At 36.5% G+C, this 16,861-nt stretch overlaps 1 protein-coding gene across 1 annotated transcript; it reads left to right on the plus strand.

Annotated features, from left to right (window-relative positions):
• Positions 1-1,665: 1,665 nt before the first annotated feature.
• LOC131538592 (neoverrucotoxin subunit alpha-like) lies at positions 1,666-16,285 on the plus strand. The gene is made up of 3 exons (XM_058772509.1): positions 1,666-1,777; positions 2,673-2,772; positions 14,768-16,285. The coding sequence occupies exons 2-3, from the start codon at positions 2,673-2,675 to the stop codon at positions 16,276-16,278; spliced, it is 1,611 nt and encodes a 536-aa protein (XP_058628492.1). The 5' UTR covers positions 1,666-1,777; the 3' UTR covers positions 16,279-16,285.
• Positions 16,286-16,861: the final 576 nt, after the last annotated feature.

Consider the following 16,861-nt stretch of genomic DNA (forward strand, 5'->3'; position numbering starts at 1 on the left):
TTACAGTTTTCTGTATGGTACACATAGTGCACTTTATAGAGGATAGGGAACGATTCAGACAGTGTAAATATGCTTTCTATTGATGCAAATGAAATCTTGGGCTCTGACCCAAGATGTGATTTAAGTGAAACGCTATTGGATTTTGAAAAAAGGGAGGGGCTTCTAGGTTTGATATTGACATGTCCTTATAGCATCCCTAAATTCTACTATGCCCTTGAGAATTTCCCTCTGAATGCAAAAAAACACTAGCAGCAGATGAAGAAGCGAAACTTTATTCATAAGACACACCTTTAAAAACCGTGTTTTACACACTGTAAAAAACAAAAAGCTCTACTATTAAGCATACTTGTAAATGAATAAATGAATATGTCTTCGGTAAGTATCTAGGTCTATCCATCTATTTATCAAAAAAAATATTTTTTCAAATCATCTCATGAAGTGTTTATTGGTCGCGCATCAAGAACATTGAATTGGTAAATGGATTCAAGTTATTTAAAAGTTGCATTGAAAATGATTTTACACAAGAATTAAATAGAAAATATATTGTTGAATACAGCATTTTCCCGTCTATTACTTTAATGTCACTCCTCGTTCTGTATAGATGTTACAAGTTTCTACAGGGGTTTAATTTTGCTGACAGAGAGTGAAATTTCAATATGACCAACTTTTGAAAGACAAAAGAAATCTCAGCACATAAGGAAATCATACCAGGATCATTTAAAAGTGTTTAAACAAACGAATTCAAACAACACTGTAAAAATGATTTTTCAAATCTATAAAAATAGGGCACAATATGTATAATTTGACAGATTTTTTTTCTGTATTTATTTATTTTACAGGTGTTTTACCAGTATTTTGAATTTTACACAGCGTTGCTATTTTTTTTTTTTTTTTTTTTTTTGAGTTAACAGGACATTATCCATTAATTTTACGAATATTTCTGTGTAATATGCTGTCCTGTTATTTACGAAAGTATTTTTTTTACAGTGTTGTAGGCTAAATAAAACATTATTAAAGAAAAATGAATAAATAAATAAATATTATAATATATATATATATATATATATATATATATATATATATATATATATATATATATATATTCGGTGTTTCTTTGTAACTGTCTGTGAAATTTGCTAACAATTTTTGAGTAAAAAAATGATTGGACATAAAATTTGCATTTCATCCTTTTTATCTGAATTTAAAGACAATTAGAGTAAACAATCTGAGAAAAAGAAATCTTAAATTTTGATGTATAATCAAGTTCATTTCAACTTAAATGATATTAAACTGACTTAAGCTTAGAGAAAGCTGTAGTTCGTCAGAAAATTCGACGATGTTTTAATTTGAAGTTAGTTTTAGCGGTTATAAAATAAAGCCTAAACATAACAAATGTGTTGTGTATGTGTTATTTGTTTGCTGTTTGTTTCTGTATGATGCCAATACTGTATTGTAAACAAGAGGTTAAGAGGGTGAACCAAAAAGGACATGATTTCCAGTAAACAATGCTGAGAAATGAAACCATTGAAGTGTCACATAAAGGTGTCATAACATCAGCTATGAGTATGTGGGTACTTTCCAATACCACTTTTGGTATAAAAAAAAAAAAAAAAAAAAAAAAAAATTGTGTGAGATTTGACCAGCAAATAAAAGCCAGTCGCAGAGAAAGAAAGTCACAACAAACTCATTTCAAGGTTTGAACAGAGAAACATTTAAACAACATCTTTCTTTTATTCACTGATCTAAAATAAACTGAAGGAAGAGCTTTGAAGAAGAGGTGAGAGAAAAACATTTAAATGCATTATAAGAATTTATAAGAATATTCTTTATAAAATACTTAAGAAATACAAGAATATACATAAGAATAAAAATAAAGAATAAAATATATACAAATGTATCACACTGGAAATTGTTTTACTGATCATTTTAAATAATATTTTAATGTTTTACCTGGTCTGCAGGTCTGAGGTCAGATTAAACCTGTAAAGATGCCAAGACTCTATAAAAAAAAAAAAAAATGCTAATAATTAAACATGATGATGTTGAATAAACAGGGTACAAGCTTAATAAAAGCTTCAGAATAGCAAATACTTACTTTAAATACTTAATTTTGTTTTTAAACTTGGAGTTTAAAGCACAAATACATTATTCAGATTAATAATAATAATAATAATGATAACAATAATAACATTCATTTTTTTCTCTATACATTTCCATAAATGCACACATATCGGTAACATCGTCTAATTTTTTTTAATACTGGTTAACATTATCTGTTAGTTAATAAAAATAGACCTGTTTATTGTCCATTCATGTTAGTTCACGACATTGCGTCATTAAAAAAGGCAACTGTGACTTTCTATCTCACAATTCTGACTTTTTTCTTCACAATAGCGAGTTTTTCAATCAAAATTTTGAGTTGTATTTGACAGTTCTTAGGGGGGAAAAGTCAGAATTGTGAAAAAATTACAAAATTGTGAGGTATAAACTCACAATTTTATTATTATTATTATTTGGAAACAAGCAACCCAGCTTCCAAACTTTACAGACTTTTTAATTGTTATTTAATTGTATTAAATGTTATTTTTTGTGTATTAAATGATGTCAGTGCTGCATTCAGCCGCTTAACTGTAATCTCACTGACCCTTTTTTTCCATTTGATTATCTTTAAGATGGATTCGGTGGGATTGAATCTGATAAAAACAGCAGCTCTTGGGAGATCCTTTGAGTTGGGCATGCTGTATGACTGCAGAAAAGATGCTTTAATACCAGGTACCAAAATACAGTGTTGAAAAAATAAAATATATATATATATATATATATATATATATATATATATATATATATATACACACACACGTATATATTTCATAAAAATATGCTATGTTTATATATTAAATATATTTATATTTAATATAAATACATACATGTAATTTCATGTATTTTCAAAATATATACTGTATGTGTGTGTGTATGTATATATATATATATATATATATATATTCACAGTACACACACATATATTATGTAAACAAAAACTTTTATTTTGGATGCGATTAATTAATCGCGATAAATCGCTTGACAGCACTAATATATATATACAGTATATGGTTGCATCAGGTGCACGCGCTTTGACCGAAGTTAACTTCCGGTTTGTGTTTGTTTATTGGTCTGATTAGTGGCGCCGGCTAAAAGCAGTTAAAGTTAAAGTGATGAGTAATGAAGTTGGGCTCAGGTTGTTGTGCTGTGGGATGTGTTTCCCATTTATTTATTTGTGGCGACCCGTCATGATATCAAAACTGACCGATTTTTCAAAAGGTTTCTTTGAATAAGCATGAGCACGTAATACACGTTTAAAAAAAAAGCAAAACGAGGCGCAGGTGTTTTTATTTCACTGTATTTCTGAAGGAAGACTGTCTTTAGAAATTGTTCGATGTCATTTCCATTTCATCTTGCATGTAATGCCTGATAAAGCAGCGTTTGCAAGCTCAGCGCTGCTTTGTGTACTGTACAGCCCAACAGCCATTACCGGGGAAACCTCTAGTTCTCCCGCTTTAAAGCGCCTTCTGCTGGCAGAGAATGAATTTGCATTTTTAATAAGTCCGTCCAAGTAGTTATCACTGCATCTCAGTCCGTCTGATTTACGCAGCAAACATATTTTGCTTGTTATCAAAAAATAATCTACTCTAGAGGGACTTAGCTGTTGTTATTGATTCTATTTGGATGTCTACCGGAAGTTAAGTTAGGGCCACAAAAGCGCGCATGCGCAGTAACATTTGTTTATGTTGTTGCCGTTGAAACCATCTATATATATGGTGGCACGAGTGTGTAAATTAGAAAGAACAACGAAGTATCTTTAAAAGCCCTCTTTTGTGAAGAACTACTTCCTTCCGCCACAGTTTCAAATCTAAAGTTTGACAGTTTAACAGCTGAGCCCAGTCTGTTACTAATTCGAAATTGTCACTTTAGAACTAGTAGTAACGAAGGAACTTTGAGTTGCTTCATTTAAAACTTATTGTATTACTGTAGTAAAAGCTTGTATTATGTAGAGTGAAGAATTATGAGAGAGATGGACTGAGCGAGTGTGATTACCTGCATCTGATACAGCATCACAGTCTCCTACACACAATAAAACATAAGTTTGAATGTCCACTGTGGAAAGCGTTATCTTTGTCTTACCGTTAATATCCTTTCATCCGTTAAGAGTGATTTCTGATGACAGCGCTGCTCAGTGCATTTGTTAGCTGCATTGTTAAAGTAAAAATAACGTCCGTTTACAAAAGCGTTTATTTTTAAATGTAAAAGTCTTTACTGCAGCGCTGACTTATAAAAACAGTATCTTGTCGCCATCTAATGGCGGAACAATGTAACTAGAATCACCATCACGAACACACGCACCATGGGCCTGTTCTTTGTACCTAGCTTAATAGATCTGCGATGATTCGAAAGATGCCAGATCTTCTAATCCTGATAACTGATCTCTTGTTAATTTGGTTCTTCAAACAAATTTGCGTATTAGATTAAAATATCTGAATTAAGTTGTCTAAGATTACTGCGCGTTCTCGTGTTCCCCGAAAAGGGCAGATGTATCGATACTCGAAACCATGATCAGCAATGCAGTGATTGGCTGGTGGCAAGACAGCAACGTGATGACATCATATCATTAAAAAAGACACCTGACGAAAGAGTTGACAAATTTCTGGACCTTTATAAGGAAACAGCCAAGTGAACAAAGCTACATAAATGTTATAATAGATAAATGAAATGTGCACTGTTTTAATTTTTTTTTTTTTTTTTACATGATTCCCAATTATTTATAACATGATTCCCAATTATTTATATTCATGATTTCTAGTATTTGTACAGGCTTTACATTTTTATTTCAATGTTGTAATTAGCAATCCATTTAATTTTATCTTTGAAGCAGATTTCTTAAGTGACAGCATTAATTAAAGTTTCTTGGAGATCAAGTTATCTGCATCTCCTGCACTCCATCAAGCCACTCCCATAATATCTGTTATCACTCAAATTAATGCACAGCTCAGATTATCTGTATAGCATGTGTGTAAGACTCCAACACAATTATGAAGTAATTATTTCATCACTAATATCATCACTAAAATCTTTCAATGAGTACAACTGGCTGTGTCTATAGTATTATAGACTACACAACATAGTAGTATCATAGACTACAATTTTTGAATTATTATTATTTTAAATTATTGTCCCTGGACCAGTAGTGTACTCTTGTAATAAAGTAGCGGGACAGATTTTAAGTATCAATTCTGCTTAAAAAGATGCGATCTAATCCTGTTTACATTAAATAAGATGCTCCCGAGCAGGTTTAAGCTTACGGACCTGTTGCTATGACAGCAAATCCAGGATGAGCTTCGAAGAACCAAATGATCCAAGATCAAGTGAAATCGGCAACAGTCAAATCCGGCTAACTGAGTTAGCAACGTATGAAGAACAGACCTCATGTATCAGTACTAAACACTATTATTATTTATATAAAACATTATTTATTGAATAATCATATTTAATAAACAACAACAGCAAGCATAAAAGTTGCTAGGCAATTCAGTCAACCGTACAAAGGCAGCGCGATATTCAGCATTGAATTTACATAAACATAAGATTTTGCTAAAACTATTTGCTCTGGAACAAATAAACAAATAATCTCCTGTTTAACCGCTATAGAGACATCAGAGCCAGCGGTAAATTCCAGAAGATCTGACCGCGGTGAGGCGCTCTCGGCAGGTGTAATGAGCGCTGAACGGCCACTGGAGCTCACGTCTCAAATAGACGTTATCTTTATTAACAAACCGCATATTTGAAGTCCAAGCAAGCACATTCTCGCCTAAAAAAACTCTTAAAACTGCATTCTGTGACACAAAGCAGTATTATTTTTAAATTATAGTGGATTTGGGCGTCCGCCATGACACTCGCTGTGAGAAATACAGCAACTTCGGCAAGTGGAGTGATACAAACGGTGAAGAGGTCGAGGAGCTCTTTTGGACTCTAATATCATTTTTACCATTTTTTCAGTATAGGGATTTTAAGATATTTTAAAAACATTTATTTCAGACATTTAAAAATGGGGTTGCCAACTTTTAAGTTCAGGTTGGAGTGAGATTTTTCGCGAGATCTCGATTCAATGTCAATTCATGTGTATATACTGTAAAAAATAAGGGGATAAAAATATTTTGTTGAATGCAGTGAATGCACCATTTTAAACTTGGTTTAAATTTAGCATTTGCTTGCATTCATTGTGTGTAATTATGCGAGTATTACTAAAAAAGGATGTATGCCTAAGTTATTAACTTTTTAAATTTCTCATTTAAAAATCTAGTGTTTAATCATGTCTAAATATTTATTCAAATGAAAAGTATGACCTGCAATATTCTAGATATATTTAGTAAAGAGCCATACAGGTACCTAGTGGGTAAACCATGGCATTACAAATGAAAATGATTTATTTTTCTGACGACAAAATGACTCTAATTTGCCTCTTTGCATTGGAATTTAAAACCCTTTTCTCTATTTTAACTTTAAATACTACACTAATTGTAATAAAATATTTTTTTCTAATATTTATAAGACATTAATGGACCATAATTATTGCACAAATAGTATTTAGTACCAAAAGATCTCCTCAAAATATTAAATAAATATTATTGAACTAAAACATACAACACTTATTTAAATGAAAAATAGTTAAGCTGTATGGTCACATTATAAGTAAGCAATACCTGAGGGTTAAGAAAACCATATTAATGTTGCCTCTCCATCAATCTCCAGAATAAAATGGTACTGTAAATGTCACTGATGTAATAATCAATGCATAATATGCTGTAATGTTTACCAAAAATTGCTGCAAATACCTGTATAATTAAGCTGTCGTCTATCCTACTTAAACTCATTCAAATGTATTGTCAACGCTGGTTTGTTTGGGGAGCTCCATGAACCACATGACTGTGCGACGACACCGGTGAGATCAAAGCTTGCCGCAACTCAATGGCTCTGGCTTTAACTGAAGCGCTACATTTTACGATTTACGTCACATTAAGTGTGCCAAACCGGCATTTATTGTTAGAATTTAGTATTAAGACGTACAAAACTTGAAAGCCGAGACTTTGTTTCATATCACAAGCAGGGTTGCCAATTTGGCATGAGATTTACATGGGCAGAGTGAGAGCACGAGACAGAGCCTAAAAGCTTGTGTCTCACGCCAAATGCGTGCCAAATGGCAACCCTGTAAAAAAAATTATTAATATTTTATAATATTTTTTCACACTATACACTTAACTGCTGTAGCAAATTAGCTCAAAGTGGGAAAATTACTAATTAATCATAACTCGTTAGTTAAGTTAATAGAATTAACTTGATAAAGCAGAATTTACAATACAATTAAATGACCAGGTCGTCTAGTGAATGCTCAGTATTGATTATTTATGAATTCAAAGAAATCTTAATTTCCAGGGTAAGGGAAATACCCTTTTAAGGTACAGTACTACTCAGAGCATGTAACAAGATCAAAATCGTTAAATTGACTTTGTTGCAAGCAAGGAATCAGAAACAAATACTCATATGTATTGTGCACAAAGTTTTATTAACTAAATCACAAACACATAGCTAGTCTAAACCAACACACACACACAAATCACACATACATGGTACATAGGAAGGATAAGTGAGACGATGAATGAAACCGGACAGAAACAGGGGGAATGAGGCCGAGTTGACCATCTGAAAGAACCATCAGTCTCTAATTCAAAGCACAGTATACGATAGCTTACAACAAACCTCTGTGTGGTGAAAGGAACGATACTTGCATTTGACTTGGCTGCGGAAGAAGAGTCTCGTGAAGCCTCTGAAGAAGGTCTGGATGGTTCCATTCGATGGTCAAAGTTGCAATCTCTTGAAAGTCTGAGATTGTTCTTGACTCTGTTGGGGTTGAGAGAGTCCTCAGTGGAACTGCAAACCGCAATCCAGAGATGAAGATGCAGAGACTGCCAGGAGCAGAGAGATGTCTGAGTGAGGGCATTTCCATGATGGCGAATTCCAGGGTTGAGTGAAGATGAACTCCTGTGGTATTAGTCTGACTCTTTGTGGTCAAGAGCCATCTCCCCAGGCTTGGGGGGGATCGCATGCGGCTCTATATGTTGGGGCCGGCCGGGTGCGCCCACACCGGCTCAGGTGCTCCGTGAGTCCAACCACACGGGCAGCAATCAGAAGACATAGCAGAAGAGAGAGGCGGACCTGCGCGTGAGCCCTTTAAAGTCAGGGAAGAGTCACACCTTTCAGGATGGGCTTGACCAATGAGAAAGGCTGAATTTCCAAGCGGGAGGTTGGAAATATTGGGGGGTTTTATGACCCTTTGTCTGAGAGCATGGTTCGAATGGCTCTGGCAGTCTATACTTTGATTAAATTACAAACACACATGGCATTCTATGAGGAGGTGGTGTACACCAAAGTGTGCGTCATCAAATGAGCATTAATTTGGTAGGAGACACGATATAGGTGGGGTTACATTAACTAGTACTTCACTCATAAAGCATGCATAAAACAAAATACAATGCAAGAGACACTATACAACACTATTCGTAGAAAGGTTTGTCTATGAGTGACAAGAAGGAAAGTTCTGTTTTTATGGGCAATGCGTGGGTTTCAGAAGGGTCCGTTCTTACTGCACGTCACATCTCACATACTTTTGAGCAATAAAACAGTCTTATCCGATGGTTGCCCTGGTAACTGAGCCCTTTAGGGTGCTCTTTTGGGGGAAGGGTCCATAGACCCTCACAGTTTGTTTGTTGAGTGAAAGTGTTTGCTGGATTATTCATTAAATATAATGAATAAATGTGTGTTTGATTAGTACAAAGCTACACTGCAGTGCTTTCAAGTGGGCTGGTATGCACTTCTACATTTTGAGATGTAGTAGCCCTCACTTTTTTGTGCTTACTGGCACTTCTAACATCCCAGCTAACAAACTTTGGTTCCAGGTTTGTTTTTGGTTAGCCAGGAAAGTTTTCTTAATGAAAATAGAATGTTAGTTTTTGGTTTGTATAATGTTATTCTAACGCTTTAACATTTCCATAACTTCTTTCTCCAATATCGTTACTCCGCTGTACGTCATTAATCATCCAGCACACCCGTGACCCAGTATAGGCCTAATATAAGCACCATGGAAAATGGATCTGTATGGACACCTATAATCAGTATTATAAAAACCGTTTTTAAAAAAAAAAGTTTTTATTTATTGTTTAATTAATAAAAATTATTTGAGCACATCAACCATCATATGTCAGATTAAATAAGTTTAAAAGTCTATTAACATGTAAGATACAGGGTACCCAGATTTTACATTTCTTCAGCACCAAATAACAATGACTTCAACACAAGCTATGGCTTTTATTCAGAGATTAAAAAAAACAAAAACACCAATAATAATTATTTGACTTAGGCCCTGTCTACATGAACGCAGGTATTTTCAAAACCGCAGCTTTTTCTATGCGTTTGGCCGTTCATCCACATGTAAACGCAGCACCAGGTCACTGAAACCAAACATTTTTGAAAACTCCTGCCAGGGTGAAGATTTTCTAAATCTCCGCCTACTGGAAACTTTTTCAGGCTTCTGATTGGCCAACATGGCTTTACGGTTGAGATTATAATCGCCACCTGTTGGTTTGGCATGCTTTTGACAGTGATTCAATGCAAAAGTATCTGACTTGCACACACAATCATGTTTTCCTTGGTTGTATTTCTGTTTTTTCTGCTCTCAGACATTTTCTGCCCATATTTTTATTTTTTGTATGCTTATGCTGTTTTCCCGTTCGCTCTTGTTTCCACGTTCTGCGCTTTTCTAAATGTTGTGGTTAGAGTTTCATGTAAATCAGGGCGGGTTTAAGCATCATCATCAGTCCACTAGTTCTTGATTGACAGCTCCTCCTCAGCCAATCAGTCGAAGAGGGGCGGTGACGTCACTCCAATGCGCCTCATTAGCTGCTGATGCTCAGAGTTCACTTGTACAGGTGAAAATGGATAACTGTCAGCTGGGAAACATCTTTCCTTACAGGACAGTGTTACATGTGTCTGCCTGTCACTGCTGTACGCCTGCCTGGCGATCCGTTAACGTTAAATGAGTAAATTGGTAAATTAATTATGAATAAATAATTTTTTTTGCATTGAGTAGGCTAGATTTGACTACTGATCAGTGAAATTGCAACAGTGGAGACAGTTACAGAGGCCAGGTGGATTTGATATACATAAACACAATATGCAACATATACAAGCAGCTACATAACTGCATAACACTATCATATTAATGTTTTAAATATATAAAGTAGAGTTGGGCCGATAGACGATGCCATCATCCATTAACGATGGCTGATAGACATTATGATGTTGAGTCGGTGTTCTGACGATTTGTGCTACCCTGTCAGATTTTGCTTCCATAGGTATCATTATTTGTTAGAACACCTGAATCGTGATTCCCCCCGCCCCCGCATCCCAAGTTCGGAAAGAAAATAAGGTGTGGGAACCCCTAAAGGGAATAAATACGAAAAAAAGGAAAAAAAATTATTTCAATAGCCTACTTTCTCCCGCAGTTATATCATTGGGTAATTATACTGTATATAAATTGCGATCAGGGAGCTGCTATTATGCCTGACACTTTGAATGCACAATCGCTTTTTAGTTTCACTTTCAAGAATCGCGATCGCACATACTCTGTTAATACTATGGAGCAGCAGTAGGCTACTTACCACGCATTTTACAAGATTAGATGTTTGTCAGTGGTGCTCAGTGGTGCTCTACAAACCATTCGCCATCGTCCTCAGTCATCTCTCCTTACTCTGTTTATGTGGTAAGTGGAATTTTATGTACTGTACTGTAGGCAACCGTTAGCAATCATTATTTGTTTTCCATGCCTCTTCCTCATGAGATATTGCTTAACTGTCATTTTATGATCTGAGTAACACAAAATGTGATAAATCTTACAAAACCATCTGCCTTATCAATTACATACTGTACATGAAAGAAAAATCTGCAAAGCTGTTTACAAAAAAAAAAAAAAAACGATGACAAAAAATGATGTATTGTCTACAGACTGTTAACAATTACGAGCGATATACAGCAAACTAAACAACTGTGACTGGGATGTATTACTCTTACTCATATTATCCTCTCCTAACAGTAATAACCATAAGACTTATTATCAGTCAGGTATGGCCGAGCAAGACACATAACGGTGACTTTGCAAGGCTGGAGCATATTGTGGCTGCTTCCTTTCGTGATGTGGCCATAGGCGAATAAATACAGGTGAATAATCACGACGGGTCACTAGGATGGCTCATTTAACGTTAACGGATCGCCAGGCAGGCGTACAGCAGTGACAGGCAGACACATGTAACACTGTCCTGTAAGGAACGATGTTTCCCAGCTGACAGTTATCCATTTTCACCTGTACAAGTGAACTCTGAGCATTGGCAGCTAATGAGGCGCATTGGAGTGACGTCAGCGCCCCTCTTCGACTGATTGGCTGAGGAGGAGCTGTCAATCAAGAACTAGTGGACTGATGATGACGCTTAAACCCACCCTGATTTACATAAAAATCTAACCGCAACATTTAGAAAAGCGCAGAACGTGGAAACAAGAGCGAACGGGAAAACACCATAAGCATACAAAAAAATAAAAATATGGGCAGAAAATGTCTGAGAGCAGAAAAAACAGAGAAATACAACCAAGGAAAACATGATTGTGTGTGCAAGTCAGATACTTTTGCATTAATATTTCAATTTTGTGCAATATGATTTTAAATGTGTTTAAAGTTTTGAATCATGCTTATTATTATTTTTAAAAATGCGTTATTCATTTTTTGATTGACGCTTATTATTTTTCAATCCGTGACCATTGCTTGCTATTCTGAAAAATTTGCTTTCATTTTTAAATCTTGTGCAATATATTTTTACTTGCGTTTTTAAATTTTGTTTTCACGCTTGTTATTTTTTTTTTATCCGTGACTGCAATACTTTAGACGCAAATCTGATCCCATAAGCAGGCCCTGATGGTATCCACCCACGAACCCTGAAACTTTGTGCTGATCAATTGTGATTCAGTTTTTCATTAGATTTTTTTCTCTGTCTTTGTCTTTATCAAAAATACCTGTAATGTGGAAGACATCATGTCTTGTTCCAATACCAAAACATGGCAGTGTTGGTCGTGGCTTTAACAATTTGAGACCCATAGCTTTGACATCACATATAATGAAATGTTTTGAAAGGATTATCCTTCTGTGTATCCATTTGAATACACAAGTGTCAGTTTTTCAAGATTCTTTACAATTTGCGTACAGAACGGGTGTGGGAGTAGATGATGCCTTGCTCTTTATGTTGCATAATATTTATAGTCATTTGGGAACAATTGTTAGTTCTGTTAGGATTATGTTTTTTGATTTTTCTAGTGCTTTTAATACAGTTCAACCACATGTTTTGGCTGACAAATTGATGCTTTTTAATTTACAGAGTACAACTATTAGGTGGATTTTGGGTTATTTTCTAGATCGACCCCAGTTCGTTAGACATGGTGATAAAATGTTTGATATGATAGTAGCTAAACAGGAGCTCTGCAGGGTACAGTTTAATCACCTTTTTTATTTGCACTGTATACTTCTAACTATAGACACACTCGGACATCTTGATGTTTACAAAAGTTTTCTGATGACACTGCCCTTGTGGGTTTAATTAATAAAAATAATGATTTGGACTATAGAATAGAAGTTGAGCTTTTTTTACCTGCTGTGAGGAAAATTTCCTAAAATTAAATGTGGAGAAGACTAAGGAGTTGATCACTGATTTTAGAAGAAATAAAAAAGCAGTACTACTGGTGACAATTAATGATCAGAATATAGAAATTAGTCCAGTCTTATAAATATCTCGGTGTCCATTTGGACAGCAAATTAAACTGGAAAAGGAACAGTGAGGTTGTTTTTAAGAAGGCACAGTCAAGATTATTCTTTTTGAGGAAACTAAGCTCAATTGGAAGAAGCAGAAAGCTTCTTCATGTATTCTACCAGGGAATTTTGGCTAGTGTCCTGTTTTATGCAGTGCTCTGTTGGGGAGGTAGTATCACTGTGGCTGATTAATAAATTGATCAGAAAGGCCAGTTCAATTATTGGTTTTATTCCTGATTCTCTTGAGGTTATTGTAGAAAAGAGAACAAGGGCAAAATTGAAAATGATTTTGCACTATGAAAGACATTGTCACAATTCAGCTACTGTGCAGGAACGAAGGAACACAGAGACGTAGGAGAATTCACAAAAAAACAGACTTTAATAATCCAAACACAGGGTTACACACACAAAGCACACCATAGACATTAAGGAACAGAAAGACCTTCAACACCGGACAGGTGATCAAGGGAAGACAACACTATAAATATACACCTAAACGAGGGGGGTAATGACAAGACACACCTGGAATCAATGAACTCAATCACACATGGGAGAAACTGGGTCACGGGGAGCAAAAACAAAACACAAACAATCCATAGCCGTGACATGTCACTCCCCTCCCGGATGGCGCGTCCTCACGCCGTAGACACAACATAGGGAGGGAAGGGTGGGAACTTGGGAGGAGGCTCAGGAGGACGACAGACAGCCGGGAGGGGGCCGGCAGACAGACTCCAGGGAGGTGACGAAGGACGGAGGAACCAGGAAAGAGACAGGTGGAGCCAGGGTGGACCAGACAGAGACAGGAGGGGCTTAGAGCAGGCGGTGCCAGGTGGGACCCAGGCCACAACCAAAATGTCGACCTACGGTGGAGCCGAAAGAGGGAGGAGCCATGGTGGAGGAAGGGCTGACGACTCCAGGGGCCCGACCAACAGCGGCAGAGCAAGTGGCGGAGGAGCCCGAGGTGGAGACGGAGAGCCGATGAGCCAGGGCGATCTCAGGACGTCTCTTATTTAGATATTCAACCACAGCAAGCCCACTGATCTGTCACTTAACATCATATTGAGCAAAACCCAACACATCGTTAGGTCAATATTAGTCCAATATCAGTTGACACACAGGCTTATCGTCGTGTTAGTTGTAGTGGGTGACAAGCTACGGTATTAAACAAGCTAAACTTGGTAACCTTATAATCGCTCATAGAAAAATACACTGGATATCATCATTTTTTGTCAAGACTAATTTTTTAATGATCTGTATTAAAGAGAAAGAATCACTTCATCCGATGTTTAAAGTGAATAAAATAGCCTTGACAGCCTAAGTTACATACACACAACTACTGAAGAACTTTTCTCTCTCCCACCAGACTTGTGTGTATATCGGTATAAAGGGGAAAAGCAGGCAGTGGACCAAACCACTGTGAGGCTAAGGAGGGGGGACTCAAAACATTTCTGAACTTAAAACACTTTTTTGAGCTTATATTATATTATAATGGGGGGTCCTGTCCGCCCATGATTTACGCCTATGTCTTAGGGATTTGTAACGACATGAGGGTGAGTAATTAATGACTGATTTTACATTTTGGGGTGAACTATCCCTTTAAGGATTTATCAGCCGGCGACATCTAGAGTTTCATGCCAGAACGTGGTCACATGCATTTTTGATTACCTCTGTGTGTGCTTTTGGTGATCAGATCACAAATGTGTCTGACCTGCTTCTGAAAAAAAAAATCAAAATTAATAAGACATTAAATAATTTTTAGATATAAAATGTGATTCTAATAAATTCACTGCAGATGCATTTTTTTTCTTCCATTTTCAGGGATTAGACTTTGGAATAATGAAGACCTGGAGAAGAATTTTTCCTCTCGTAACCAAATTAACACAAGTTTTGATATCACAGCTTCAGACTCCATTAAGGACAAATCTAATTTACTAAATGTTGGTGGTGAATTGAAACTGAGTCTTTTAAGTGGACTTATCAGTGTTAGTGGAGCAGCAAAGTATCTCAATGACACCAAGACATCGTTCAAACAGGAGAGACTGACTCTACTCTATCATTCAAGCAGCAGGTTTGAGGAATTGATCATTAACCAACTGCCCAGCATACAAAATATTCCTGATGATGAAAATGATATAGCCACACATGTAGTGATAGGAATACTGTATGGAGCAGATGCCTGTTTCATTTTTGACAGAAAAATTTCAGTAGATGAGGACAAAACCACAGTAGACGGAGAATTAAAAGTGGCCCTTGAGAAACTAAAGGGTGCCATTTCAGTAGATGGAAATGTCAATCTGAACATGAATGACAATCAGAAAAAAGCATTCAACAAGTTCACATGTAAATTCTATGGTGACTTCCAGCTACAATCTAACCCGACCTCTTTTGAAGATGCGATGAAGGTTTTCGCTGATCTTCCAAAGCTGCTGGGAGAAAATAAAGATCTGGCGGTTCCTCTGAGAGTCTGGCTTTATCCTCTGGACAAACTTCACTCAAGAGCTTCAAAACTTCATAAAGACATCAGCATGGATCTAATCATGAGGATTGAATTAGTGGTTGAGAGTTTAAACACAGCTGAGATGAAATGCAGTGACTTTCTGGAAGACTCTCCCGCTCAGACATTTGCTGCATTTCATGATAAAATTCTGCAAATGAAGAACAACTGTGAGACATACAAGTTGAGACTCATTAAGGAACTCGGCTCTCTGCTGCCAAACATTCGTGGAGACATGATGAAGGTAACTGCACTGAATGAACTTCTACAAGAAAATGATAAATCTCCATTCAGAGGAAGTGATCTTGCAGAATGGCTGAAAGAGAGAGAAAGAGAGTCTGAGATCATTAAATCAGTCCTTGGACGTCTGAAGGCTTATGGTGCACAGATACAAGACAACATAGATGCCATCTGGATGGGCCTGGAAGTTGGAAACCTGGTGTGTTACACGTTCACATCATTGGACTGCTTAGATGTGCTTCTTTCTCAACAAGCTTACTATCTGAGTCCTTCGACAATAGAAGAAAGTGATCAGAAGATCCCTGATTCAAAGCAAAAGTCTTGGCTAACTTCTGAGATCAAAAAGAGCATGAAGAGAAACTTGAAGGTATTTAAGAACTTGATTGATTTAAAAGACTGTAAAACAGCCAAGTTCATTGTGTCTTCAAAGGAAATGAAGAACCATCCTGGTTCCTCTATTCTCGTGTACGGAAGTGAATGTGATGAAGCTGTTTGCTTTACTCCTCCATCCAAACCAGCCTGTCCAATCACTGAGGAGGTCAAAGGTCAGAAGGTGGTTCTGACGGTGGTTCCTCCATCATGGACGAGTGGATGAGAGAGAAAGAGAAAGAATCAAACACAGTTGGGGAGTTTCTTCAACAATTACTGGACTCTGGAGCTGAAGTGCAAATGAGCTTAGATACAGTTTTGTCAGATATTAATGTGGAGAATGTGATTTGCTACACATTTAGTTCCCTTGATTGGCGAGACGAGCTGATTTCTGAACAAGAAAATTACTTAAAGGCTCAAACAACAGGGAAGAATCCAGGATCGACTCCTCGAGTATTGATGTGGCTCTCTGGAAACATCAGGGAAAAAATGAGAGAAAATGTAATCATATTTAAAGAGCTGATGAAGTCACATGACACTCAGTCCACTAAATTTATTGTTTCCTCAAAAGACCACAACAATCATCCAGGTTCCTGCATTCTCCTGTATGAAAGTGGATGTGATGAAGCTGTTTGCTTTACTCCTCCATCCAAACCAGCCTGTCCAATCACTGAGGAGGTCAAAGGTCAGAAGGTGGTTCTGAAGGTGGTTCCTCCATCATGTCCTGCTACAGTGGAGCTCAGATTACTGTATAAAGTGAAGCAGGACACAGTCTGGACATCTGAACCTGTGCTGAAGGATCAACACAC

Source organism: Onychostoma macrolepis, chromosome 04 (genome assembly GCF_012432095.1).
Source record: "Onychostoma macrolepis isolate SWU-2019 chromosome 04, ASM1243209v1, whole genome shotgun sequence".
NCBI lineage: Eukaryota > Metazoa > Chordata > Actinopteri > Cypriniformes > Cyprinidae > Onychostoma > Onychostoma macrolepis.

Bases quoted from the DNA above. Each gene is read 5' to 3' on its own strand.
- LOC131538592 (XM_058772509.1), top strand. From the start codon at position 2,673: ATGGATTCGGTGGGATTGAATCTGATAAAAACAGCAGCTCTTGGGAGA. The intron at 2,773-14,767 runs GTACCAAAATAC...TTCCATTTTCAG, and splicing joins AAAAGATGCTTTAATACCAG to GGATTAGACTTTGGAATAAT.